Below are 21,568 nucleotides of genomic sequence, written 5' to 3' on the forward strand. Positions count from 1 at the left end.
TACAGTAGGGGGTACATTATCCCTTATAATACATGAGTGATACTCAGAGTTCCCTGTATAACTCAGCCTGCAGCCTTGTGCCTTTATATGGGGGGCACAGAACCCCTCAGTGACTGCTAATATCCTTATCATTTACAGTAGGGGGTACATTATCCCTTATAATACATGAGTGATACTCAGAGTTCCCTGTATAACTCAGCCTGCAGCCTTGTGCCTTTATATGGGCACAGAACCCCTCAGTGACTGCTAATATCCTTATCATTTACAGTAGGGGGTACATTATCCCTTATAATACATGAGTGATACTCAGAGTTCCCTGTATAACTCAGCCTGCAGCCTTGTGCCTTTATATGGGCACAGAACCCCTCAGTGACTGCTAATATCCTTATCATTTACAGTAGGGGGTACATTATCCCTTATAATACATGAGTGATACTCAGAGTTCCCTGTATAACTCAGCCTGCAGCCTTGTGCCTTTATATGGGGGGCACAGAACCCCTCAGTGACTGCTAATATCCTTATCATTTACAGTAGGGGGTACATTATCCCTTATAATACATGAGTGATACTCAGAGTTCCCTGTATAACTCAGCCTGCAGCCTTGTGCCTTTATATGGGCACAGAACCCCTCAGTGACTGCTAATATCCTTATCATTTACAGTAGGGGGTACATTATCCCTTATAATACATGAGTGATACTCAGAGTTCCCTGTATAACTCAGCCTGCAGCCTTGTGCCTTTATATGGGCACAGAACTACTAAACCCAAGTGCCCATCTCACAGTGCCTTACGCCCCCTATTGGAGATAATGGTCTGAGCTGGCTCCTGGGAGTCTTTACAAAATCTCGGCATTAGAAAATGCACAGCTCTTCATTAGCTAAAACTAAGATCAATTATTGATATTGTTATTGACACCGGAGAGCTTCTCGAGGGGGAGCAGGGAACATTAGTTAATGTTTATAAGGAAAGGGTATTGAGTGTCCCAAGGAACATTCCTTTCATTCCCAGTTGGGAACATTCCACTTATATTATTAGCAATTCAAGACAGAAACCTGTTTCCGAGCTCTACATTTATCCAATACAGGGCCTGAGATCTTATTTAATAGAAAGAAAGTCCTTACAGTCCAGTACTTATATCCTAGAAAGCTAACCTAATGATTAGGGGTATATGGTATATGATTCCTTATAGGGTTTGGGTACCTACAATGTAAATTGGGTATTGGGCAGGCTGTGGGTAGTTAAAGGGGCTGTAAACCATGCTGCACTGTTGCTGGACTACAAATCCCAGAATAATGTAACATATAATGAAGCATAAGGCATGCTGGGAGCTGTAGTCCAGCAACATCAGGGTTGGATTCTTAAAGCAGTATTGCACAATAAAACTGCATTAAAATGCAAGAAATCCCCCAATGAGAATCCCAGCTGATGTGAGTAAATCCGGCTCCCTGTTCTCTGTTCCTGCAATTGGAGTTGGGAGCAATAAGCACAGTTTCCCAGCACTGAACAAGTCTGTCCCTTTATCCCCATGTCTGATTCCTGTGCCATATAATGACGGGAAAATGCCATCATTATCTCTATATGTAAGGTACCAGCAAGGGGCCTGACACAGTGCTGGGAATCAGCATTCTCATTGGTCACTTCTCTTGCATTTATAATGAGATATTTAGTCAGTAGAATTCTCATTGGTGAATTAAATTGCATCTATAATTTCAGCAACTTGGAGAGACAACAAAGGGGGCGCAGTGGGACAGCGTTGAGGTTGGGTTTACAACCCCTTTTTAATGTGAGTGGGGTGACTGGTAGAGCATTGGCCCTGCTTCTTTTAGCAGCTTTGATGTAACCCTTTCTGCCTTCTCCCAACCCTGGAACTGCACACATATACCATGGAGGCTTCTCATTGGAGGAGCCTGGCGCATCTTTAATGATCTAGCAGTAGTGGCCCTGACAAAGCACCTTACAGAGGTATAATTGGGTGAGCTCAGATCCATGAAAGCCCATCGCTGTCTCTTATAACAGAGATAATTATTATTTTCATTGTCAGCCGTAGCCCTTCCGGTGTGGGGAGAGTATTCCCTCCGACCGTGAGCGGGAGAATCATCTCTCCTGCAGGATAATTGGATTGGGCCCCGTTCCGGCTTCAGCAAACAGCGCAAAGCAAAGAGCAGATGCGATGGGGAGAGACGGCAGGCTGAGTGGGCGAGTGACAGATGCACCAGAGGCTTTCAGCCTTGTCAGGCACAGGCTGCACACAGGGGCATCTTTGTGGTACGGCAAAACTGGCTTCCTAGGGAGCTTAGATTTATTCATATCAAGTATAGTGGCCCATCAGCCATGTGAGAGCAGCAACCTATGGAGGCCTGCGGGTAGGGCAACACTGCCCTGTTGTTGCAATATTGGCATCTTGCCCTACTGTCTCCATGTTGCCCTACTGTCTCCATCTCGCCCTACTTTCTCCATCTCGCCCTACTGTCTCCATCTCGCCCTACTGTCTACATCTTGCCCTACTGTCTCTATGTTGCCCTAATGTCTCCATCTTGCCCTACTGTCTCCATCTCGCCCTACTGTCTCCATCTTGCCCTACACTTTCCATCTTGCCCTACACTTTCCATCTTGCCCTACTGTAACCATCATGGCCTACTTCTCTGATCTTGCCCTATGGTTACCATTTTGTGCTACTTCTCTGATCTCATCCTATTGCACTGAACCTGTGGACCTAAACTTGTACCCCCGTGCTGTTTATAAATGGTTACCACCACCCCCCGTATACTTAAGTCCCATCTGCCCCCATCTTGCGCTATGCTCATCATTTTGTCCTGCTCTTTTTGTTCTGCTGTCTCCATGTTGCTCTTCAGTCACCATCTTATCAAAGTGTCTCCATCTTGTTTTGCTCTCACCATCTTGAACTACTGTCTCCATCTTTCTCTACAGTTACCATCTTGTCCTTCTTTAACCATCTTGCCATACCAGCGTCGGACTGGGACCCAAGGGGCCCACCAGAAACCTTAGACCATAGACCAATAGTCTACAAACTATTTTCCTCCTTTCCCCACCCAACCTCTTTATTCTCCCAGTCCCTTTTATTTACATGCTAGCATCTATTCTTCCATCTATTTCCCCTCTCTCTTCCCATTCAGAAATAGGGAATGCCCATGAAACAGGCCAAATGGTTAGAAGCAGGAGGGCCACTGGGAGTTTTCCTGGTATCCTGGAGGCCCAGTTCGTCACTGTGCCCTACTATCTATCATGACCTGCTCTCCTGCCCTTTGGTCACTGCCTTCTACTACTTTTTTTGTTGTGCTGTGTCCATGTTGCTCCATGGTTACCATCTTGTCAAACATTCTCCATCTTGTCCTACTGTCACTTTTTTCCTGCTTTTACCATTTTGTCCTACTGTTTCCATCTTACCTTATGGCAACCATCTTGACCTACTTTAACCATCTTGCCCTACTGTCTCCATTTTGCCCTACTGTCTCCATCTTGCCCTACTGTCTCCATCTTGCCCTACTGTCTCCATCTTGCCTTACTGTCTCCATCTTGCCCTACTGTCCCCATCTTGCCCTACTGTCTCCATTTTGCCCTACTGTCTCCATCTTGCCCTACTGTCTCCATCTTGCCCTACTGTCTCCATCTTGCCCTACTGTCTCCATCTTGCCCTACTGTCTCCATCTTGCCTTACTGTCTCCATCTTGTCCTACTGTCTCCATCTTGCCCTACTGTCTCCATCTTGCCTTACTGTCTCCATCTTGTCCTACTGTCTCCATCTTGCCCTACTGTCTCCATCTTGCCCTACTGTCTCCTACTTGACCTTACTTTAATCTTGCCCTATTACATACCGTTTAGGTTTTTGGCCTACCTTGTCCATCTTGTGCTATGGTCACCTTCTTGTCCTACTGTCACCAACTTCCCCTCCTGTTACCATCTTGCCTTACAGCTGCCATCTTGGTGTATTGTTACAGTCATACCCTGCTGTCATCATCTTGTCCAAGTCCTCCCATCATGCCCTTCTGTTACCTTCTTGTAGGGAATCAGAATGATTTTCTTCCTTAGAATCCAGACAGACAATTTTCTGACCCGCTTCCAAGACGCCGAAACCCAGTGAGAATGAATCATGTCTCCACGCATCAGTGCACATCCATTTGCTTTCTGGCACTCAGATGGGCAGCTCTGGGCAGAGCAGGGAGACAAGAGCAACCATTCCAAGACCTGTATTTTCTTTTAATAATAGAAATTATTTGCTATTCCTTCCTGGGGAAGGGGTAATGCCCTTTGGTTGAAGACTTGAGTGCAACACTCACTGATATTTGGGGTTCCTCTGTGTCCCAGGGGGTTCGGATATACCCTGACTTTATTAAGCTGTACTTCTTACCTTAGGGTGCTCTCTTTTCCCCTCTACCACCATCAGTGGAGTCAGATATGGCCTCTCCCCATTTTCTATAACCTAGGGGAACACACCTAACCCATCCTTGAGCCAATACTGACAATCCCACCTCCACAGGGCATTTATAAATAATAGCTCCTATAAATACGTGGGCTCAGAGATTCTGTTTGTGCAATATGATATGCAGTAGTGCTAAGGCAGCGAAGCTGGAGGATGCTGGGAGGGAGCTGGAGGATGCTGGTGGGGAGCTGGAGGATGCTGGTGGGGAGCTGGAGGATGCTGGTGGGGAGCTGGAGGATGCTGGGGGGGGGAGCTGGAGGATGCTGGGGGGGAGCTGGAGGATGCTGGGGGGGAGCTGGAGGATGCTGGGGGGGAGCTGGAGGATGCTGGTGGGGAGCTGGAGGATGCTGGTGGGGAGCTGGAGGATGCTGGTGGGGAGCTGGAGGATGCTGGGGGGGGAGCTGGAGGATGCTGGGGGGGAGCTGGAGGATGCTGGTGGGGAGCTGGAGGATGCTGGGGGGGAGCTGGAGGATGCTTGGGGGGAGCTGGAGATCGTAGGGAGGAGCGGGAGGAAGCAGTGTAGGAGCAGGATGCAGAGGGGAGTGGGCCATAGTATGAGGACACTGGGGGAGGACCAGCAATGTTTTAGGGGGCCCTGGCACCAATGCAAATCGTAACCTCTGGCTACCAATGTTTTAGGGTGGGGCCTGGCTACCAATGTCTGTGTGTCCTTTGTACTGATGGGAGTGGTCACTGGGGGAGGCGCTATTGGGGGGAGGGGTGTGGGAGGAGGGGGCCCAGAAAATTTTGTTGTGAGGAGCCCCATGCTTTCTGATGGCGGCCCTGTATATATACATACGGCAGGGCCCAGTGCAGTTGTCACTTTTATATCTCCCCAAGAAATACGGGGAGAAGCTTTGGGTTCATCATTCTTACGTTTCACTTCACATTGGCAAAAGTCCATCGCTCCTATTTAATAAAACACTGGTTAATAGGGATATGGTTTTTATCTACTCCCCGCAGATCGCTCTACGGCACCCAGGAATATACAGTCTGCACTGAAAGGCAAAGTCAAACCAAATACATATATATGTATATATTTTATTTGCTTCTGATTGGATAGGGCTTCCGTACGCAGCTGCTTGCAGTTTAAGACTCCTTTAAAAGAACGTTTTCCTTTCCTCTGTAATCACAATCACTAATTCGTGTCCATGTCCTGAGTAAATTCTATTTGCACTTCAGTAAATCAGTGTAACATTTCCTGTCATTGTGGCATTCTACCTGCATCCAGTACCTACAGGGTTAACCCGTCTCCCCCCCCCCCTTCCCCTCGGGGTCCTGTTCATAATACCATCTATTAAGTGCTGTCCCTTCCCATGTCATGTCCAACAGCCTGAGCCAATTGCCTTCCTATTGATCCACTGTCTCTCCAAACGGGTATCCACAGGGCTGTGTCCCTCTCAGCATCAATTTTATCTGCAGCCCCCCCCCCCCCAAGGAACACACAGCATCTAACTTTATTCTGTGGGAGGGAGGTGCCATAGTGTTTCCCTTAGACAGTACAGTATGGGGGTACAGCTTATTGTGTGCCCAGAACATTCCTTCTCTGTATATTTGTATTTATACATATGGGTAGGAGGTGCCATAGTGTTTCCCTTAGACAGTACAGTATGGGGGTACAGCTTATTGTGTGCCCAGAACATTCCTTCTCTGTATATTTGTATTTATACATATGGGTAGGAGGTGCCATAGTGTTTCCCTTAGACAGTACAGTATGGGGGTACAGCTTATTGTGTGCCCAGAACATTCCTTCTCTGTATATTTGTATTTATACATATGGGTAGGGGGTGCCATAGTGTTTCCCTTAGACAGTACAGTATGGGGGTACAGCTTATTGTGTGCCCAGAACATTCCTTCTCTGTATATTTGTATTTATACATATGGGTAGGAGGTGCCATAGTGTTTCCCTTAGACAGTACAGTATGGGGGTACAGCTTATTGTGTGCCCAGAACATTCCCTCTCTGTATATTTGTATTTATACATATGGGTAGGGGGTGCCATAGTGTTTCCCTTAGACAGTACAGTATGGGGGTACAGCTTATTGTGTGCCCAGAACATTCCTTCTCTGTATATTTGTATTTATACATATGGGTAGGGGGTGCCATAGTGTTTCCCTTAGACAGTACAGTATGGGGGTACAGCTTATTATTATTATTATTACTAGAGGGTAATTACCAAAATGGAAAATAATGGCAAAGCACAAGTCAGATGGGGCCACAAGGAGTTAAAGTGACTTCTCCCTGATCCCTGTGAAGCAATCAGATTTATTCCCAGTTCAATAGCCACAAAGACATTCTGTTTAGGGAAAAACATGTGAAATAAACTGATACATCCATCTCTTGTGTCTCAAGGGGAAGCAATGGAGCCTCCTACGGAATTGGAGATTCATTCGCACACTCATTATGGATCTGCCTCATCTTAACAATACAAACGAGGATTTGGGGTTCAATAAATAACATTACTTTAATGTGAGGTCACCAAACAAGTTGATCTGTGTCCAATTTAGCTGCCTACATGCCAAGCAAAAAGGGGGTCTGATACAATGGCTGCTGGGCAATGGTCAGATAATAACTCATGAAGGAAGGAGAAGGGGTAGGGACCCTAAGCTTTAGGTCCCTTTGCCTGGGTTCCCCTTTAGACAGGCAGTGGGTGGCCTTTGTTGGGGTGTGGGCACCTAAGGGTGGTCCTAATAGTTTGTTTATCATAACTATTCTTTCCAGGTTAAAAGAGAGTTTCCCCTGCAGTTCAGCAGTGACCACTAGGTGGTGGTCTTCTTCCTGGGACTTCCCCTCTCTAAGAGATAGCTAAAGGAGCCAGTCTAGTTCAGTTAGGTGGTTTATAGTCACTGTAGGAGGGAAAGGATAGATAGTGGTATTAGTTGGGCAGCTTGAAGCCCCTCCGAGGAGATCAGTAGGGTTATCACCTCGCAGCGTTACTGGCCGTAGTGCAGGGAAATTCAGTGGCTAGCTCAGGTCATAGCATATTCCCAAAGAGGGGAGATTATCCGGAGAGAGAGAGAGAAGCTCCTGGTTTGGATGTCGGGGAGAAATACCTGCTTTATTACCACTGAATGCTGTTTGGAATAAATAAAGAAGTTTGTTTAATGGTTAAATGATTCCCTTTTCTCTGTAATAATAAAACAGTACCTGTACTTGATCCCAACTAAGATATAATTACCCCTTATTGGGGCAGAACAGCCCTATTGGGTTTATTTAATGGTTAAATGATTCCCTTTTCTCTGTAATGATAAAACAGTACCTGTACTTGATCCCAACTAAGATATAATTACCCCTTATTGGGGCAGAACAGCCCTATTGGGTTTATTTCATGGTTAAATGATTCCCTTTTCTCTGTAATAATAAAACAGTACCTGTACTTGATCCCAACTAAGATATAATTACCCCTTATTGGGGGCAGAACAGCCCTATTGGGTTTATTTCATGGTTAAATGATTCCCTTTTCTCTGTAATAATAAAACAGTACCTGTACTTGATCCCAACTAAGATATAATTACCCCTTATTGGGGCAGAACAGCCCTATTGGGTTTATTTAATGGTTAAATGATTCCCTTTTCTCTGTAATGATAAAACAGTACCTGTACTTGATCCCAACTAAGATATAATTACCCCTTATTGGGGCAGAACAGCCCTATTGGGTTTATTTCATGGTTAAATGATTCCCTTTTCTCTGTAATAATAAAACAGTACCTGTACTTGATCCCAACTAAGATATAATTACCCCTTATTGGGGCAGAACAGCCCTATTGGGTTTATTTAATGGTTAAATGATTCCCTTTTCTCTGTAATAATAAAACAGTACCTGTACTTGATCCCAACTAAGATATAATTACCCCTTATTGGGGCAGAACAGCCCTATTGGGTTTATTTCATGGTTAAATGATTCCGTTTTCTCTGTAATAATAAAACAGTACCTGTACTTGATCCCAACTAAGATATAATTACCCCTTATTGGGGCAGAACAGCCCTATTGGGTTTATTTAATGGTTAAATGATTCCCTTTTTCTCTGTAATAATAAAACAGTACCTGTACTTGATCCCAACTAAGATATAATTACCCCTTATTGGGGCAGAACAGCCCTATTGGGTTTAAATAATATCTTTTTGATTTCTTAAGGTATTAAGATCCAAATTACAGAAAGATCCCTTATCCGGAATACCCTTGGTCCCGAGCATTCTGGATAACAGGTCCTATACCTGTATTGAGAAATTGTATCATTACGGAATTGTTACCTGGTTTAACCCCCTCTGCCGGGCCAGACAATAAAGGGGGGACATATGTTTTCCACCATATGAAGCTTAGTATCTAACTGAAGGCTGTGATTAGAGGGGGGGTGAGTTTACAGGACACCCACACATCCTGCTGCCGACAGTAACTCGTGGCACAATGATATAATAACTCATGTGTATAAATCATCATTTGTATGTGTTTTATCCAAGGCCTTCGGAAGCCATAATGCCCCCAGTGGCTAGCAGCTTTATAGTCACAGCCGGCGCCATTTTGTGTACAGTGTTATTAAGGCAAAGCTTTGTATCCCCCCAAAATCTTATGCATTTGCCATCTAGGTGATATCTAGGAAGTGCTGAATGGAAAATGAAAGTATTTGTAATTAAAAATCTAAACTGTCAATCATATATTGCCTGCGGCATAGAGGCAGGGGCAGGCAATATATGATTGACAGCTCAGATTTTTAAAATGCATTTATAACAGGTATACCCAAAATCTTATGCATTTGACATCTAGGTGATATCTAGACAGTGCTAAATGGAAAATGAAAGTAATTGTAAATAACATTCTGAGCTGCCAATCATATATTGCCTGCCCCGCCTCTATGCTAGCTCAGATTTTTAAATGCATTTATAACAGGTATACCCAAAATCTTATGCATTTGACATATAGGTGATATCTAGGAAGTGCTGAATGGAAAATGAAAGTATTTGTAATTAAAAATCTGAGCTGATTGACAGCTCAGATTTTTAAATGCATTTATAACAGGTATGGATGATTTAATTAAAAAAAATGTGGAAGCAAATCCCCATTTTAATCCCGAGATCCGTGTAATGTACAAACCCAAGGTTCCAAAGTAATGAAAACCTATTATCCCCCCCCCATGGTTCCCCCCATACAGTTGCTTCCCTGCTAATGGCTCTTACCACAGTATGATGTAGGGGTTATAGGCCACTTACTCTGACCCCTTTCTTCTTTGGGACTTGTGGTTTCGGCTCATTAGTGATTATTATGTAAGAGGGGTAATTAGCGAGTCACTGCACCAGCTACAAACATGGAAGTCTAACCAATTTATTTATTATATTTGGCTTTACTTGCCCTTTAAGATTCACAAGTTCTTTCCTTGCACAGATTAAAGGGTAACTAATGTGACCTGCATTTTGTGTATCTGCAGATAAGACAGTGAGCTACTGATCTCCTGATAAGAGAGCATTGAGACTTGCCCAATAAGCCGCCATATTCCAGTCCTAGAACCCCCCCCCCCAACCCGCCCAGAAAAGCGAAGCCATGAATTTCCTACGCAGACGCCTTTCGGACAGTAGCTTTGTGGCCAACCTACCCAATGGGTACATGATGGACCTCCAGAGACCAGATAACTCCACAAGCTCCCCAGTCTCACCAGCCCTGGATCGGAAGCAACAGCCTCCATCTGTCCCAGCTTCGGCCTCCACGGGGGGAACCAGCCTCTTCAGCTCCATCACCAACGCAGTGAAACAGACTACCCAAGCAGCTGCGGGGCTAGTGGAACAGACTGGGGCACCGGCACCCCCGGTAGTGCTAAAGCCCAAGATTCTCCTGGTGATCGACGATCCTCATACAGACTGGTAAGGCCCTTCTTTCAACTTATTTCCATGATGCATTTGCCATCTAGGTGATATCTAGGAAGTGCTGATTGGAAAATGAAAGTAATTGTAATTAAAAATCTGAGCTGTCAATCATATATTGCCTGCCCCGCCTCTATGCCGCAGGCATAGAGGCAGGGCAGGCAATATATGATTGACACCTCGGATTTTTACATGATGGAAAAATCTGCGTGCGCGCAAAGCGCATGGCAAAAAAAGACACTGGGATTCGGCCGAATCCCGAACCGAATCCGGGATTCGGTGCATCCCTACCAATTACTGCTGGGCCACTATAGTCAGGGTATAAACTGAGTGTTGGATGGGCTTTAACATAACAGGTTGCCACAATCTCACTTTGATGGCATATGGACTCTCTCTGTGTGATGTTACTCCCCAACCCCTTGGATGTTACTCCCCAACCCCTTGGATGTTGCTCCCCAACCCCTTGGATGTCGCCCCCCCAACACCTTGGATGTTGCTCCCCAACCCCTTGGATGTTACCCCCAACCCCTTGGATGTTACCCCCCAACCCCTTGGATGTTGCTCCCCAACCCCTTGGATGTTGCCCCCCAACCCCTTGGATGTCGCTCCCCAACCCCTTGGATGTCACTCCCCAACCCCTTGGATGTCGCCCCCCAACCCCTTGGATGTCGCCCCCCAACCCCTTGGATGTCGCTCCCCAACCCCTTGGATGTCGCTCCCCAACCCCTTGGATGTTGCTCCCCAACCCCTTGGATGTCACTCCCCAACCCCTTGGATGTCGCCCCCCAACCCCTTGGATGTCGCCCCCCAACCCCTTGGATGTCGCCCCCCAACCCCTTGGATGTCGCTCCCCAACCCCTTGGATGTTGCCCCCCAACCCCTTGGATGTTGCTCCCCCAACCCCTTGGATGTTACTCCCCAACCCCTTGGATGTTACTCCCCAACCCCTTGGATGTTGCTCACCAACCCCTTGGATGTTGCCCCCCAACCCCTTGGATGTTGCTCCCCAACCGTTTGGATGTTGCTCCCCAACCCCTTGGATGTTACTCCCCAACCCCTTGGATGTTGCTCACCAACCCCTTGGATGTTGCCCCCCAACCCCTTGGATGTTGCTCCCAAACCCCTTGGATGTTGCCCCCCAACCCCTTGGATGTTGCTCCCCGTGGCCTCAAAGCAGTTGCTCATTTTTGAATGTCTGGTTAGGTAAGTAATTGTAATTAAAAATCTGAGCTGTCAATCATATATTGCCTGCCCCGCCTCTATGCCGCAGGCATAGAGGCAGGGCAGGCAATATATGATTGACACCTCGGATTTTTACATGATGGAAAAATCTGCGTGCGCGCAAAGCGCATGGCAAAAAAAGACACTGGGATTCGGCCGAATCCCGAACCGAATCCGGGATTCGGTGCATCCCTACCAATTACTGCTGGGCCACTATAGTCAGGGTATAAACTGAGTGTTGGATGGGCTTTAACATAACAGGTTGCCACAATCTCACTTTGATGGCATATGGACTCTCTCTGTGTGATGTTACTCCCCAACCCCTTGGATGTTACTCCCCAACCCCTTGGATGTTACTCCCCAACCCCTTGGATGTTGCTCCCCAACCCCTTGGATGTCGCCCCCCCAACACCTTGGATGTTGCTCCCCAACCCCTTGGATGTTACCCCCAACCCCTTGGATGTTACCCCCCAACCCCTTGGATGTTGCTCCCCAACCCCTTGGATGTTGCCCCCCAACCCCTTGGATGTCGCTCCCCAACCCCTTGGATGTCACTCCCCAACCCCTTGGATGTCGCCCCCCAACCCCTTGGATGTCGCCCCCCAACCCCTTGGATGTCGCTCCCCAACCCTTGGATGTCGCTCCCCAACCCCTTGGATGTTGCTCCCCAACCCCTTGGATGTCACTCCCCAACCCCTTGGATGTCGCCCCCCCAACCCCTTGGATGTCGCCCCCCAACCCCTTGGATGTCGCCCCCCAACCCCTTGGATGTCGCTCCCCAACCCCTTGGATGTTGCCCCCCAACCCCTTGGATGTTGCTCCCCCAACCCCTTGGATGTTACTCCCCAACCCCTTGGATGTTACTCCCCAACCCCTTGGATGTTGCTCACCAACCCCTTGGATGTTGCCCCCCAACCCCTTGGATGTTGCTCCCCAACCGTTTGGATGTTGCTCCCCAACCCCTTGGATGTTACTCCCCAACCCCTTGGATGTTGCTCACCAACCCCTTGGATGTTGCCCCCCAACCCCTTGGATGTTGCTCCCAAACCCCTTGGATGTTGCCCCCCAACCCCTTGGATGTTGCTCCCCGTGGCCTCAAAGCAGTTGCTCATTTTTGAATGTCTGGTTAGGAGGCTTTTGGTTGCATAAAACCCAGTATATTGCCAAACAGAGGCTTCTGTAGGCTCCAGTCAATATAGGGGCTATCAAATAGCCAATTATAGCTCTCATTGGCACCCCCCCAGGAACCTTTTTCACGCTTGTGTTGCTCCCCAACACTTTGTCTATTTGAATGTGGCTGACGGGTATAAAGGTTGGGAATCCCTGGTATAAAGCAACAAAAGCTGCATTAATAAACACTACAGCAAGATGGCAGTGTTGAGCTGCATTAGGCCAAAGCAATATTGAGTAGATTAAAGATCCCTGCTGACAAACATACACCTAGAGATCCACGTTGTCAACACATTTGTCACACGCTGACGGCTGCAGCCATAACATCATTTGCACCTCTTTTTTCCAACCCGTGCTTATGTAACTGTGAGTAATACAGCCAACAGGAGGGGGAATTGCTTATATAAATACACATTTATCTCTTACCTTACATTCAAACCTGGGTGGATCATGATGATGAAGTTTTTCATCAGTAGAATTCTCATTGGTGAATTTTCTTGCATCTATAATTAGGTTTTTTGGCAACTTCTATAGCAAAACTAGGGGGCATCATGGCCTCTTTAAACCCAAAAAAAAGTAATTTACTGAGTCTTTTGTCACCTTGGCTCTCTCAATAAGGCATCTCTTAGTTATAGTTACAAGCTCAAGTTTTGCCACTTTGCTTTTATCTAACACGGGGAGACTATTGTGCAATTATATGTTTGCAAATATTACACTATAATCGAGCATTAGAAGGTGGGGGGGGGGGGGTACAGTGCTGTTTATTAGTTTAGGGCCCTTGGCAATTATCATATAAAGCAGGAAATAAGAGTCAAAGGTTAATTGAGCAGGCAGGATTTTCATTGGCTGATACTCTTGCATCGACTGTGCTTGCAAAAATGGGTAGTGTTGCTTTAAGAACCCATCTCCATGGTTTCTAGGCTACACCTTCTATCGGAATGGCAATGGCAAGGGTGGACTCTTCCCCAACACATCACAATTCTTCCCCTTCTTGGTCCTACCCCCCACCCCTAGGACCTACCCCCCACCCCTTGGACCTACCCCCCACCCCTTGGACCTACCCCCCACCCTTTGGACCTACCCCCCACCTCTAGGACCTACCCCCCCACCCCTAGGACCTACCCCCCACCCCTTGGACCTACCCCCCACCCCTTGGACCTACCCCCCACCCCTAGGACCTACCCCCCACCCCTTGGACCTACCACCCACCCCTAGGACCTACCCCCCACCCCTAGGACCTACCCCCCCACCACCTTACAACGTAGGATCATAACACAGATGTGGTTACTAGGTCCAGTACCCCATAGCAACAAGTCAGCTGGTGGAATTTTCCAGTGTCAGTTTTAAAATAATCATCCAATTGGTTGCTATGGGTTACTAGACCTTGGCAAACACTGTGTTTGAAACTCAAGGCAGTTGCCGCCCTGTTTGGAGCTCACAACAATTAGCCCTTCTGCTATAGACTGCTATGGCCTCCGTGTCTGTCAGTTCTCAGCCCGAGACAGTTGTTGGCTCATCAGCATGGAGTCTCTTCTTCTGTGACATAAATGTACTGTGTGAGGCTGCTGTGCCCAGTGTCCGGCATATGAACAGAGCAGCGACTGGCAAACATTCTTTATCTCTTGCCCAGTGTCTCCCTGGCACTCAGTTCCCCGGCCATTATATGGATACAATACACTGAGCAGGATCCCCCAGTAATGTAGTCTGTATGCGCGGAATCTCTCTGTGGGTGGCACGGTATTGTCCAGCACTGGCCCATTGTGTATACAAACCTAGGGCCCCACACTTGCACCCCCTCTCCCTACTATACCTGCTATCCCACAGCCCCAGTCCCTTCCCAGAGGCTATTATCCCCCCACTGCTACTATAGGCACTATCTCTCCCTACTATACCTGCTATCCCACAGCCCCAGTCCCTTCCCAGAGGCTATTATCCCCCCACTGCTACTATAGGCACCATCTCTCCCTACTATACCTGCTATCCCACAGCCCAGTCCCTTCCCAGAGGCTATTATCCCCCCACTGCTACTATAGGCACCATCTCTCCCTACTATACCTGCTATCCACAGCCCCAGTCCTTCCCAGAGCTATTATCCCCACTGCTACTATAGGCACCATCTCTCCCTACTATACCTGCTATCCACACCCCAGTCCCTTCCAGAGGCATTCCCCCACTGCTACTATAGGCACCATCTCTCCCTACTATACCTGCTATCCCACACCCCAGTCCCTTCCCAGAGGCTATTATCCCCCCACTGCTACTATAGGCACCATCTCTCCCTACTATACCTGCTATCCCACAGCCCCAGTCCCTTCCCAGAGGCTATTATCCCCCCACTGCTACTATAGGCACCATCTCTCCCTACTATACCTGCTATCCCACAGCCCCAGTCCCTTCCCAGAGGCTATTATCCCCCCACTGCTACTATAGGCACCATCTCTCCCTACTATACCTGCTATCCCACAGCCCCAGTCCCTTCCCAGAGGCTATTATCCCCCCACTGCTACTATAGGCACCATCTCTCCCTACTATACCTGCTATCCCACAGCCCCAGTCCCTTCCCAGAGGCTATTATCCCCCCACTGCTACTATAGGCACCATCTCTCCCTACTATACCTGCTATCCCACAGCCCCAGTCCCTTCCCAGAGGCTATTATCCCCCCACTGCTACTATAGGCACCATCTCTCCCTACTATACCTGCTATCCCACAGCCCCAGTCCCTTCCCAGAGGCTATTATCCCCCACTGCTACTATAGGCACCATCTCTCCCTACTATACCTGCTATCCCACAGCCCAGTCCCTTCCCAGAGGCTATTATCCCCCCACTGCTTCTCTGCTACTATAGGCACCATCTCTCCCATACTATACCTGCTATCCCACAGCCCCAGTCCCTTCCCAGAGGCTATTATCCCCCCACTGCTACTACAGGCACCATCTCTCCCTACTATACCTGCTATCCCACAGCCCCAGTCGCCTTCCCAGAGGCTATTATCCCCCCGACTGCTACTATAGGCACCATCTCTCCCTACTATACCTGCTATCCCACAGCCCCAGTCCCTTCCCAGAGGCTATTATCCCTCCACTGCTACTATAGGCACCATCTCTCCCTACTATACCTGCTATCCCACAGCCCCAGTCCCTTCCCAGAGGCTATTATCCCTCCACTGCTACTATAGGCACCATCTCTCCCTACTATACCTGCTATCCCACAGCCCCAGTCCCTTCCCAGAGGCTATTATCCCCCCCACTGCTACTATAGGCACCATCTCTCCCTACTATACCTGCTATCCCACAGCCCCAGTCCCTTCCCAGAGGCTATTATCCCCCCCACTGCTACTATAGGCACCATCTCTCCCTACTATACCTGCTATCCCACAGCCCCAGTCCCTTTCCAGAGGCTATTATCCCCCCACTGCTACTATAGGCGCCATCTCTCCCTACTATACCTGCTATCCCACAGCCCCAGTCCCTTCCCAGAGGCTATTATCCCTCCACTGCTGTAGAATTCCTCTCACAATCTTGGCACTGTTACAATATTTGCACACTGCATAAAAATGATGCATAATGGATATTAAATGGGCCTGCAGTGTTTATATAAAGGTGATAGGCCGCATTTATTAATTAGACTAGAGGTCCCTCCCATCAGTAAAGACGTAAATATTTTTTATTCATAAATACAATTTACTGATATAGGAATCATCCTATGGGCCGTTTACTACAAAGAGAAGGGTGTGACGGGGCGAATAAGAGGGAATTCATCTGTCTGTGAGCCAGAAATAAGTCAGGGGTATCTGACAGACCCCAGTTTATGGATTCCTGAATAAGGGAAATATTATTGGCACAATAGAGTCTATATTCCGGGCCTATGACGTGATGTTTCCCTGCAATTTATCACTCTGCTGGCAGATTGTGACTTGAACCTGACAAGGAAACCAATCTGACGTTCCTTCTCCGTTTCCTTTCCCCACAGGGCCAAGTACTTCAGAGGGAAGAAGGTGAACAAGGACTACGAGATTCGGGTGGAGCAGGTAATGGCAGTGATCTCAGCGCACAGCTGTTTGTAGAGCCACAGCCCGACTAAGGCCGATACACCCAACCCGTCTGTCAATGGATCCCTTGTATTTTTGTCTCAGTGCCATGAAGCCATTGAGAGAAATTTGGGCATATTCCCAAACCCCAAGCTTCTCCCTTCTGTTATCATTGCTTGCCCTCTTGGGACTGGGTTTATACGGGAACCACCTGCCGTGGCTCTGAAATCTGAAAAAGTGTTTTATTACTGGAAATAGAGCATTTGTCAGTTGTATTGCTCATAAAGGGATGGGCGTTTAGGGAAATTTATGGACAAACCTTGACCAAGCGAAGAATAAGATCAAAAATAGTGGGGAAAAAAATGTTATTTATAGTAGTTTCCACAGTTGGTGTAGTGCCAGGCAGTCTACAGGAGCTTGGCCAACCTTAATGCCTGAACAAACCAATGACCAGTCCATTTTGGGATTCTAATAGCCATGGCTTTATTAACAACTGACCTATTGGCTATTCACCGAAGAAGGAACCCTGCATGCCAGATAAGCATACCCCCTGCCAACATGGGCAAGTGGAAACAGGCAGCCAAAACAACCTACCTCCAAGTAGGCCTGCCCTATGCTGCATGTGTGTGCCATACTCTGCCGGCCCTATACTGCCTATGTGCCATACTTTGCTTACCCTATGCTGCCTGTGTGTGCCATACTCTGCCTGCCCTATGCTACCTGTGTGTTTCATACTCTGCCTGCCCTATGCTGCCTGTGTGTGCCATAGACACAAGCAGCATAGGGCAGGCAGTACATACAGTGACACAATGCTGGCACTGCTCCTACAGTCTGTTTGAGTCTGAACAATGCAGGAACTAAAAGGTTGAACAGTACAGGGAATTACAAGTATAAACAATACAGGGGGATTACAGCCTGAATCTGAGGTGGAACCATGCAGGGGGGCAGTTAATCTCAGTACTGATACCATTTAAAGCTTACTCAAAGGTAAGCAGTCACAGCAGCCAGACAGGTGGGGGGCCACACAGAGGGGGGGCCGTAGGCCTCCAGTTGGACAGCACTGCTCTAAATAGATCATTATCTACCCAAACCCCTTCCGGTATGTGTCTGTTTGATCCCTTAATGGGCCAGGCAGCAATCCTATCTATTCCTCCGATGGTGACCCTGCTAGTCATCATGGCAGCACTAGGTACAATATACCTTTTTAATGTGTTTTTTTGTCATTTAATACTGCCTTTCCTTCTTCCCAACCCACACACTGACCCATGTAATCCACCAGCAGCGGGGAAACTATGCAGCAGCAGCCTGCCAGCTAGATAGAGCCGCAAACCCCCTTACAGAGCAGATTTATTTTCCATTTTGATAAGTCTCGTGAAATTCCTTTGATCATTTTTGCACTTGCCTGGGAGACTTGGTGTAAATGATGCATTTCCGGGACGTGTGGGTTCAGCCCTGTGCATTTCTCTACACCAACCTGTAATGTAGTTATAAGAGTTGTCTGACAGACACAGTGACAGTTACATATAACTATAAACCCAGTGAGAATGAGGAATGAATGGATATTGGGGAGTTGTATCAGGAGTCAGAACCAGCAGTGCAGGGAAGGGAAAGGGACAGACACAGTGACAGTTACACATAACTATAAACCCAGTGAGAATGAGGAATGAATGGGTATTGGGGAGTTGTATCAGGAGTCAGAACCAGCAGTGCAGGGAAGGGAAAGGGACAGACACAGTGACAGTTACACATAACTATAAACCCAGTGAGAATGAGGAATGAATGGATATTGGGGAGTTGTATCAGGAGTCAGAACCAGCAGTGCAGGGAAGGGAAAGGGACAGACACAGTGACAGTTACACATAACTATAAACCCAGTGAGAATGAGGGATGAATGGATATTGGGGAGTTGTATCAGGAGTCAGAACCAGCAGTGCAGGGAAGGGAAAGGGACAGACACAGTGACAGTTACACATAACTATAAACCCAGTGAGAATGAGGAATGAATGGATATTGGGGAGTTGTATCAGGAGTCAGAACCAGCAGTGCAGGGAAGGGAAAGGGACAGACACAGTGACAGTTACACATAACTATAAACCCAGTGAGAATGAGGGATGAATGGATATTGGGGAGTTGTATCAGGAGTCAGAACCAGCAGTGCAGGGAAGGGAAAGGGACAGACACAGTGACAGTTACACATAACTATAAACCCAGTGAGAATGAGGGATGAATGGATATTGGGGAGTTGTATCAGGAGTCAGAACCAGCAGTGCAGGGAAGGGAAAGGGACATACACAGTGACAGTTACACATAACTATAAACCCAGTGAGAATGAGGAATGAATGGATATTGGGGAGTTGCTTAGAATGGCCTTTTCTTTCATTGTGCAAATGCAGGTTTAGGGTTGAGTTCCCCTTTAATTTTCTCTTAGCACCGTCTCTGCTTTTCATTTATTAATTACCTGAGGGTCCAACACGAGGCTGGGAATGGCTTTGTTTCCCCTGCAACAAAACAACGCCCGTGTGTCCTAAACCTTATTTCTAATAGATGCTGCCATACTGTTTCCTCTGCTATAGTAGAATAGATACCTTCCATGCACACAACAGCACCCCCTAGTGGGCAGATTACAATGACACATGATTTTATCTAGCATCACCAGGAGGTAACTATGTGCTTTACCTTTAGCTATAAACAGAATATCCTGTTTTCTACATTAGTCTGAATAAAGTCCCATTACGGTAACCGGAGCGTTTGATCTCGGAGGCCGCGGTGTCCCCAACGCTATCAGCGACAGACTCATCCATGATACAATGTGACACTCACAATCAGATGGGCTTTAATCCGTTTCCCTTGCGCCTGTTTGACTTCACACGGACCTGTCTAGTTTTTCTTCCCTTTCGGAAACGAAGGCTCCCAATTGTGTCTTGGAAACTTGGCAAGCCGTGAGATGCCAGAAGGCCGGCTATTAACCCCGTCGGTGAACTTCCACCGGGAGAGGGAAAATGAGCAAGGGCTCAGGCTTTAAGCTTCAGTTCTTCACCTTAAAGTCTGGTTTAATTTCAATTATATTAGAAAGATCCCTGCTGCTTTCTACTCTGCCCTGGGGCTCCGACACGTGTTGTAAACCCAACCACAACGCTGTCCCACTGCGCCCCCTAGTTATGCCTCCACGTTGTCCAAAAACATAATTATAGATTATTTTTATTATTATTATTATTATTAACTTTCATTTATAAAGCGCCAACATATCCCGCAGCGCTGTACAATAAGTGGGTTTCATACACTGGACATACAGAGTAACATATAAAGCAACCAATAACCGATACAGGAGGTGAAGAGAGCCCTGCCCAAAAGAGCTTACACGCTACAAGGAGTAACATATAAAGCAATCAGTAACCGATACAGGAGGGGAAGAGAGCCCTGCCCAAAAGAGCTTACACTCTACAAGGAGTAACATATAAAGAAATCAGTAACCGATACAGGAGGGGAAGGGAGCCCTGCCCAAAAGAGCTTACACTCTACAAGGAGTAACATATAAAGCAATCAGTAACCGATACAGGAGGGGAAGAGAGCCCTGCCCAAAAGAGCTTACACTCTACAAGGAGTAACATATAAAGCAACCAATAACCGATACAGGAGGGGAAGGGAGCCCTGCCCAAAAGAGCTTACACTCTACAAGGAGTAACATATAAAGCAACCAATAACCGATACAGGAGGGGAAGAGAGCCCTGCCCAAAAGAGCTTACACTCTACAAGGAGTAACATATAAAGCAATCAGTAACCGATACAAGAGGGGAAGGGAGCCCTGCCCAAAAGAGCTTACACTCTACAAGGAGTAACATATAAAGCAATCAGTAACCGATACAAGAGGGGAAGGGAGCCCTGCCCAAAAGAGCTTACAATCTACAAGGAGTAACATATAAAGCAATCAGTAACCGATACAGGAGGGGAAGGGAGCCCTGCCGAAGGGAGCCCTGCCCAAAAGAGCTTACACTCTACAAGGAGTAACATATAAAGCAATCAGTAACCGATGCAGGGGGGGAAGGGAGCCCTGCCCAAAAGAGCTTACACTCTACAAGGAGTAACATATAAAGCAATCAGTAACCGATACAGGAGGGGAAGAGAGCCCTGCCCAAAAGAGCTTACAATCAACTAATGCAATTAAATTCACCAATGAGAATTCTACTGACCAGAAACTTCATTATAAATGCAAAAGAATTCACCAATGAGAATGCAGATCCGAGCACTATGTCAGCCATCTTGCTTGTACCTTACATATAGAGATATATATATGTAAGGCCCAGGGCCACCATCAGAAAATTTGGGGCCCCGTACAAGTTATTTATATGCCCCCCCATAAACACAAGCATGCAGTTCTAAAATTTTGCCCATACCCCTTGTCCGCAAAATAAACAGCTGATGTTACTCTATAATTAGCAGTTCATATAAAGAATTCTATCAGTAAAAATGAGTGCTAATAGGTCAGTCTTTAAATTGGGGAGGGGTCAGTGGAGTTTATAAATAATTAAGCATAGGGGCCCAAAAATCAGTCATTCCCCTGCTGGAAAGTTCATGTAGGAAACTCTCATATAATTCAGTGTATAGATCCCAATATAAATTGCTGGTGTTATTCTAATATTCTATTCATTTACTGTAAATAGTTAATAAAATAGTTAATAAGTCAATCAGTTTATTGGGGGCAGTGGAATTTGCCTCAAGTTTTTAATTCATTGGTACAGGTATCGGACTCCTTATCCGGAAACCCATTATCCAGAAAGTTCTGAATTACGGAAAGGCCATCTCCCATAGACTCCATTTTAGTCAAATAATTCAAATGTTTAAAATTGATTTCCTTTTTCTCTG

At 46.9% G+C, this 21,568-nt stretch overlaps 1 protein-coding gene across 1 annotated transcript in view; it reads left to right on the forward strand.

The window, feature by feature from the left end:
* syn3 (synapsin III) overlaps positions 1–21,568 on the forward strand; it is a 151,983-nt gene that overhangs the window by 23,210 nt on the left and 107,205 nt on the right. The window contains 2 exon segments of the mRNA NM_001130325.1: positions 9,859–10,288; positions 16,651–16,708. Of these exon segments, the coding sequence (NP_001123797.1) occupies positions 9,972–10,288; positions 16,651–16,708 (375 nt within the window). The 5' untranslated portion in view covers positions 9,859–9,971.

Source organism: Xenopus tropicalis, chromosome 3, assembly GCF_000004195.4.
Source record: "Xenopus tropicalis strain Nigerian chromosome 3, UCB_Xtro_10.0, whole genome shotgun sequence".
NCBI classification, from domain to species: domain Eukaryota; kingdom Metazoa; phylum Chordata; class Amphibia; order Anura; family Pipidae; genus Xenopus; species Xenopus tropicalis.